We start from the raw sequence: 8177 nt of genomic DNA, 5'->3' as shown, positions 1-8177 counted from the left end.
ATGCCGACCTCTGGTAGCCGCCGGTCGCTATTAGCCGATTCATCAGCGGGCGCCAAACGTAGAAATTTTGTATTGTTGTCAAACATATTTTGTTACTCAAAAACTCGTCCAGGAATAGAAATAGAAAATTTTATTTCGGATCAAAAATAGCTTTCCAAAACATAATAGTTATCATTTGCGGACTTAGTCTATCAATCTTGGCACTAGGGGTGATCGATTTCAGGGCGGGGCGATTCCCATCCTAGAACCGAAAATCGTCCGCTAAGGACCTATTTCGCAAAATGAGAATCATGAACCATCTACTCATTTTATGGACCCGCTCGAGAACCGATCTACCGGTACCCGAGTGAGTCCGTGGAACCGATCCTACCAAGTAATGATCATTGCTTCACTAGAAACATTTTACCCACATTACTAACCACAACAATACTTTAACAACAAAAACGGACCCATCAACTCTCACAAACAAAAAGGCCGGTCTCTTTGCGGTTATGCTTCAAGTAAGACGGACGAAGCACAAAAAAAGAACACGCAGGCCCCAAAAATCAATGGAAATAGCGGATGAGAAATGTAATTCACCTTGAAGCATTCCCTCAACAGATTCATCATCCTATTTGGGAAAGCTCGCCTTTAACTAGGTTGTCATGGGCCCAACAACAGATCATTAGACCATCAAGAGTGATCTTAGCGACAACTAATTGACGAGCGAAAGTTTCAGAGACCACTGCTAAAATTGAGAAGCTAATTTTAAGAGTGCCTTGGGGGCCTCAGGTAACAGAACAGAACAGAACATCCAAAGAAATAAATCCAGCATTGCTCGAACGTAAATTTATCGCTAAAATGAAAAAGAACAGTCGAACATAAATCAAATTGTGCAGTTCTAAAATTTTCCCATACATTATATATTATAAATAAGTTCGATCCGATCGATTTGGATGAATGGTTCTTACCTGAAATCAAAAATCAAACCGATAGCCGTATGTTCTAGCAAATCGGAAATCGGATTGGTAGCCGGTAAGAACCACCATCCGGTACGGTCCGGGTGGATCCATGTTTTTTTAGCTCAACCCTCGTTGGCGCGCTGACGCGGAGGTCATTCGTTAGTGCGCCACTCGTGGAAAGAACCTTTGCATGTATGCCTCCGCCATCGCTTATTACCTCCAATCATCGTGAAGGGGACAAGAACATAAGTTCCTTGAGCAGACCGCTAAGTCCTCAGATTCGCCCGCCCGGGAACGCCCAGTCAATCTCAGCTTCTCCACCGCTCTTTCCCCTTCGCTTTCCACGTTCTCTAAAGTCTAGTCCTCTTTATTCCCTCTCCATTTGCCAATTTCCAAACTTGATTCCCCCCCCCCCACATATATGGGGGTCTTCGACGAAGAGCCATCGTCGCGATCGCCCATGGATGATGAGAAGCGGAGGAACCACCGCGACCCCTCCAAGGGCGCGGCGGCGTCGCCTCTCTCGGTAATCGCCGACGCGTTCGAGAAACTGACCGGCTCGTTGAGTATTGACCGTAGAAGGAACGACGGCGGAGGGCTCCGGTTGGACGCTTTCTGCGACGCCTGCGCTCCCGTCTCGGTTCTCTTGGGTTGCCTCGGGATCGCCTTCAACTTCGCCGAACTGGAGTACGTCTCCAAGGTGAGTCCTTTTTGTTACCTCTTTCTCGAAATTGTCTCCTGCGGAATCTGCCTCTGATCCTGCTGTTGCGAGTACGCGATCGCTATTGTATGCGCAGATTGATTCTTCGATTGCTTCGTAGCTGTGGTTTTTGTGCGAGTGTTCACTTGTTGGAGCATGTTTTGCCTTGGTCTAGATGATTGGTGCTACTCGAGAAAAGAGATGCGCGTAGGCTTGTATGGCTACAACTGACACTTTGTTAGCTATTAACTGCTATGACAAATGGGAAAGAAGAAAAGAAAAGGATTGACATGATTCCCCTGATTATGGGATTCGCCACCGGCATGATAGGGCGATGTGCCGGTCAAGGTTGATGGAAAGAAATGCGAGAGGCTATTGACTGTAGTGAGGCCATTGTCAGTGTCGTTGTGTGGGAGTGTTTCTTGTCTTTGTCTTGATCGCTTCGTGCCTCCGTTTGACCATGCACCAAATCAACCCAATGACTATTGAGGCAGAGTTCACGGCTTCTTGTACTCTTGATTCCTACTTAGTTTTCTTGAATTTCCGTGGCAATGGCAATTCTCTGCCAAAAGTGCAGGTGCCCACATTCCCTGTTACCATGAGATAATGCAATGCATCGCCTTTGTAGTCAATTCTCTTCCATCTGTTTGACATATTAAAGCTATCACGGTCTCAGTACATGTGATTATCTTAGTTCCTTGTGGCTCTGGAATTATCGTCTTTTTCTTTCCTTTGCATTTGCAGATGGAGTTTGTTCGTTTTTACACTTTCTAACATAGGTTCCAATGAATCAAGAGATCTACTTTAGGAGTTTTGATACTGTAGATGAACTATGTATTGGAACCATGGGCACCAATCTGATTCCCTCATGTCGAATTGATGATTAGCACAAAATCATGTCATCTGAGTTCAACAATAACAGATGGTTGTATTAATTGTTATAAAATATATATATAGGCACAGTTGTATTTGTAAACATCAGAAGCAATTCCACATGCTAAAGATGGGTTGTGCTTCTGCTTTATTTTTCTTTTTCAATTTTCTATTGAAGAATTAAATTTTTTCCCTTAAGCTTTGTTAGTTGAATCTTTCTCTGAAAAATATATGAATGGATCAAGATTTGTTAGTTTGATCTTTATTCCACATGTATCTGTTTTTGTTTTGTTTCCGAATTTACTTTGGGCTCTATTTGCAGCAATAACACTCACTTTGGATGGAGGGATAAAAAAGAAACAAAGGGATTTAATTAATGATGAGGGAAAAGAAGAGAAATGATTTGCGATGATTGAGTTATGATGTTGTTTGGATCCTAGCGAAGGAAAAGAAAGGGAAAAAATGCATTTTGACGTAAACAAATAGATGTAATAAGAGTACAAGACAGAAAGACAAAATTGACCGGACCAATCTCTTCTAATCTCTTCTAATACCTTTTAATCATTTCCCTCTGTCTCTTTCCCTCCATCCAAACATAATTGTGGTTATAGAACCCTCCTCTTCTCTCCCAGTTTCTCCTGACAAACATTGTGTAAAGGAATGAAGCATCCCTTCTCATCATTTCCCTCTGTCCAAAGATGATTGTGTTTGTAGAACCCTTCTCTTCTCTCACAGCTTCTCCTAACAAAGAAAGTGTACAGGAATGAAAAATTAAGACCCTTTGGTCCTCCATTTAGTTATTAAGAACATGTCGAATTTCTGCATATTTTGGTGGGTAGCCTCTAGCTAATTTGCAACTCATGAGCATCTATGACTGATAGCTGTGCCTAATTTTTTTTGCGTCATCAGTGCTTTTAATACGGACAAAAGCCATGTATCTTATGCGAACTTGCTTTACAGGTGTGTGATCTAATGGAAGCATCAAAAAACTATGGCACTTTACAGAAAATAATTGATGTTGATGTTGCCAATTGCACAGTGAAGAAGCAAGGAAGCCACACACGGAATCTCCGTCGGGTTAGGCTAGGTCTGGACCTCGTCAGAGCTTTATTTGAGCAATTTCTGTCTTCCCAGTGAGTATGGCTTTTCTGTTCTAGCTGTTTTATTTGGTGACCTGTTGAAACAGCGTAGGATAATAAAATGGAGCTTACTTCAGATTCACATGCTATATATTTCTTGTCTTTTGAGTCTATGGTGAAGTCTCCCTTGCTATTGCGTTCTGACTGGGTATGCTAAATTCCTCCTGTAATTTGTCGAATTTGAAGGGATCTTATTATATGAAAGGAAAAGGCATAATTAGGAAATTTCTATTTAATTTTGAGAGGAGAAGCAATAAAGTTGGAGATATGGTTTACTCACTTTTCTCGCGTGTACTGTTAGTTTCATAACTTGATATGGCTCTACGGATGGAGGGTCGATTAGTAACATTAACAAAGTCTCTTCAGCTTATTGAGATAGTTACTAAACGAGCCAACATCTATGTATCGATGCTGAGCATCCAGCTTGATAGTGGTTGAATATCCATGTAGATTAAGCTCGTTGCCCTCCACATTTATTGAATTTTACATCTAGATTTTCATCTGGGGACTTAATATTCCCTGACAACTCTCATTCCCAGTGACAACTCCTTGAAGGAAGCAGCTACCACAGCTTATTCTCAGGTTTGTGCGCCATATCACTCATGGGCAATCCGGACAGCAGTTTATGCAGGAATGTATGCCCTCCCATCAAGGGATCAGCTTCTGCTAAAGCTCAATGAGAATGGTAATTTGTTTGCATGATTGTATATTTGGCATAGGACTGTAAAGTCTGCTACATCTGTTTTTTATATGTTTTTTTCCCAAAAACATATATGCCTTTGAGTTAAACTCATTGAATGCGAGACTTATGATGAATTAACAATACTTCAATATATCTTTTAATTGAGGCCTAACTTTCATGAATTTTAGTTGATGGGTGGCTTGATGCTTTGAAATAGTCTAATAACTAATTTTCTTTCTTTTCGCTAGATAGTCTAATGACCAAGTTGTGGATGGTAATTTCTCTTGCTGTTGTCAGAACCTTTTCTGTTCAATTTTGTTGAAATACTCAACCCAGGGGTAGGAGTGACAACCAAGATGAATGCATGACGTATTTCTGATTGGTTCTATGTAAAATTTTTAGTTACTCAAGCTTACCTGTGTTAAATCCATGACCAAAACATGCATGTTTTATCATTTTCTGGCAAAATTATGAATCGTGCTTGTGCGCTTAAGTTCTAAGGGCATTTGCGCATGTGGTTTGGTGGTTCTGGACTATGCTCACAGTAGAGACTCTCTTTAGGAGTACAAAGGACAAACCACAATCCTTTAACGAATATATTCTGCAAAATGTGAATTGGAATCCAATCATCGGAAAATGTCGATGAACTGCAAATGGGGTTATTTACATTGTTGTTTGTTGCATAGCTGAAATCTGTCTTCTGTGGTTGCAGATCATAGTGCGGAAAAGAAGATGAGGAGGTACATCAACGCCTGTATCCCAGTGATCGAGTACATTGATAAGCTTTATCTATCTAGGAACATAAGATTGGACTGGTGATCTAATGTGCATAGACGGCAAACACGTGATGGATCACAAAGTGTGCCTATACTGAACTGATCATCCGCTCCGAGAGAACCCGACCATCGAAGGGATCATTTAACACTTAGTCATTAGCGCAGGATGTGTTTTCTTATTGTATGTAATGGAACGGATCCGGGTTTTATCAGTTATGTTCGCCATTTTCTTTTCGTTTTCCTCCCGAGGCTGTAATCCTTGTAGGGGGACTATGTGGCCCGAACACCATCTTACGGGAGCTCTGGTGCTCCTCTAGCAAATGGCCGCATCTTTGTGTTTCAGGGGATAATGCCGCTAATACTCGTACTCTTGAAATTCAAAACTTTACTGTTGCTTTTTCGTTCAATGTACTCGTAAATGGTCTTTCTGTTCAAGTGCTCTATCGTAATGCTGATTTGGGTGTGGGGCAACTGGTAATCAGGGTCAGCAAGATTGACCGACCAAATCAAAAATCGCCCGAATCGGACCGGATCGGATCGATTAATTTGTTATTATCTTTTTAAATAGAAGCATAATTATTTATCACTTCTCGCCCATCGTCACTGACCTTAGTTGCTAATCTCCCACAGTTTCAAATAGACAAATATCAGAGCTCTGCCCGATTAGCTGTCTACCAATTTTTCGTCCCTTAAAATTTTCATTGTCCTCTCTCTCTTTCCTCTCTCTCTATCCTAATATAATATTTCCTTTTTGCTTGCGACTGTGTTTCAATTCCTTTTCACCTCACACCACCATGTCGCCTGCGAATTTCGAAAATTGTAAAGATGTTAGACACGGAATAGGAAGAATTAAGATTGCATTGGGTAGTAAGACTGCTTCTCTGTTGCCGAAGAACTTTGGCTTGTGCGTGATGAGTCAGATTGATTTCTTCTACTATTAAAGGTTTTAATCCAGGATTGTCTTTTGGTGCTGTCTGAGGCTTTGACAGAGCTGTTGATAGATGGAAAAAGGAACGTCATGCTCAAAGAGAAATACACTCGCTAATGATTCCTATGTTGATGAGTTAGTCGCATGGATTGTTTATCTGGTTGATGCATCTTTAGATATTGGTCATAATACTATGCATCGTATAGGAAAAATGACCAATTCTATTGGACCTACCGAGAACCGGACCAAATTGTTGCTGGGAGGTCCAACGTTCCGGTCCCTAGTTCCGAAAATTGGGAACCGATCCCTTTGGTCCGGTTCTTGATTTTTGAGTAGGACCGGACCGGACCGGACTGGGAACCGATCACCCCTACTGACAATAGTGGAGAGCCTCTCCGGATCACCCTCAATTTGAGTATGTTCATGAATAGTCAAATACTAAATTACATCTTCATTTATCGGTTTTCACTTTCGAAACGGTTTGCGGTGATCTCAGCAAAATCTGACATGGTATCAGAGTTCAAAAGTCTTTTTAGGCCTTGTTTGGCTTTCCAATTAAATATTTCCATGACATGGTATCAGAGTTCAAATCTTTTTAGACCTTATTTATTTTTCCAATTAAATAATTTCATGTTTCTTAGTACTAGGCAATGGTGGAGAGACTCTCCCCGATGACCCTCGATTTGAGAATGTTTCTGATAGAATAGTTAAAATTGAATCTTTATCTAAAAGGCTCTGTTTATTTCACGAAAAATAAGTAAATCAAAAAATATTTTCTTAAAAAAATTTGTTTGTATCGCTTTGAATATTTAATCAATGGAAAATGTTTTCATTATTAATAATAATTTATATTTAAATAATTTCGTGAACGTTTGAAATATTTTTCATTCATTGTGATTGATTCAAACGATCAACTTAAAAAAAAATGTTTGCCCATATTATTTATTTATTTTGGAAATAAACGCACCAAAAAAAAAATAAAATAACGCAGGGTCACGGTAAAGTCACGGGGCCGACCACGGGACGGGAATGCTGCCAAATCAGCTGGCCAAAAGAAAATGCGATTACCTACCGGTAAAAGCCGGTGGTGGACTCGCGGGATGCGAGCTGAACGGAGGCAACCGGTGAAGCTCGCGAGCAATTTAAATAACATGAAAAAGAAAGAGAGAAAACGCGGCACCGGTCGCAATCTCTCCGTCCCGCCGGCCTTAGCTGTCATTTGGATCCATTCCCTCCGGATTACGTCACCCCCCCGGTTGTTGTTTTGCTTTCTTTTTTATTGTTGACCATTGACCCCGACCCTCTTTGACAAAAATATTTTTTAATTGATTTTTTCTCCATCGATTGAGCACCATCGATCATTGTGATGCCGGGCTCGAACGGGGCCGGATGGCGACGTGGGGGGTGAAGGTCGGCCCCGTCCTCGATTCTTCGTCTCCGTGCCGTCTACTTGCAATTGATCCACGTGCAGATTTGCGTGCATAAATAATCCGAATTAGCAGATATCGTTTAAAGTTGTGTCTCGATAGAATAATCAAATATTAAGCCACTAGTAATTTCATAAAATCTTACATAATTATGAATTCAAACTTTTGTCATTTTGTTTGTGCGCTTAATTTTGTTCATTCTTTTGCTAGTATTCTCGTCGTTAATGTATTCTACTATTTTGAAAAACGCGAGTTGTTAAATGGTGCGGTCTTCCCTTATCGTCAATTAATCGAGCATTAGTGTTGCAGTGGTTTTCAAACACTTACGAGATGGATTGGACGATGCATGACGAGACTTTGCTCCTGCGTCGGGCATCTTCAACAATGGACAAAAGCATATTCTTCGACAACTTCTAGCAGAAGGTTTTTCAGAAGATATTTAATTTGGGACCGAGCAATTGCTCATGAGTGGAGCTCTAATTTTCAGATGTTTGTGGCCAGAAAGACAAGGACAGGAATCACTTTTGAAATGCCTCGAAACGACATGAAAGCGAGCGCCACTCACCGACACGTTTGGCAGTTGGCCCGAAACCCAAAAAGTAGAAAAAAAGATCTGAGAATTCATGTCCAAAGAGGAACGGACGAATCAGATCACAGCACGAAAGCGATGCGAAGTCGTCGATTATGGAATGTGGTTGACCGGTCCGGCAC

At 41.0% G+C, this 8177-nt stretch overlaps 1 protein-coding gene across 1 annotated transcript; it reads left to right on the top strand.

Moving 5' to 3' along the window:
• The first annotated feature begins 1112 nt into the window (after nucleotides 1–1112).
• Nucleotides 1113–5563, top strand: LOC115756499 (ACD11 homolog protein-like). Its single transcript, XM_030696313.2, has 4 exons — nucleotides 1113–1641; nucleotides 3475–3647; nucleotides 4193–4338; nucleotides 5048–5563. The coding sequence occupies exons 1-4, from the start codon at nucleotides 1363–1365 to the stop codon at nucleotides 5152–5154; spliced, it is 705 nt and encodes a 234-aa protein (XP_030552173.1). The 5' UTR covers nucleotides 1113–1362; the 3' UTR covers nucleotides 5155–5563.
• Nucleotides 5564–8177: the final 2614 nt, after the last annotated feature.

Source organism: Rhodamnia argentea, chromosome 6 (assembly GCF_020921035.1).
Source record: "Rhodamnia argentea isolate NSW1041297 chromosome 6, ASM2092103v1, whole genome shotgun sequence".
NCBI lineage: Eukaryota > Viridiplantae > Streptophyta > Magnoliopsida > Myrtales > Myrtaceae > Rhodamnia > Rhodamnia argentea.
Note: the sequence above shows the minus strand (reverse complement) of the source record. Positions and strands in the feature narration are given on the sequence as shown.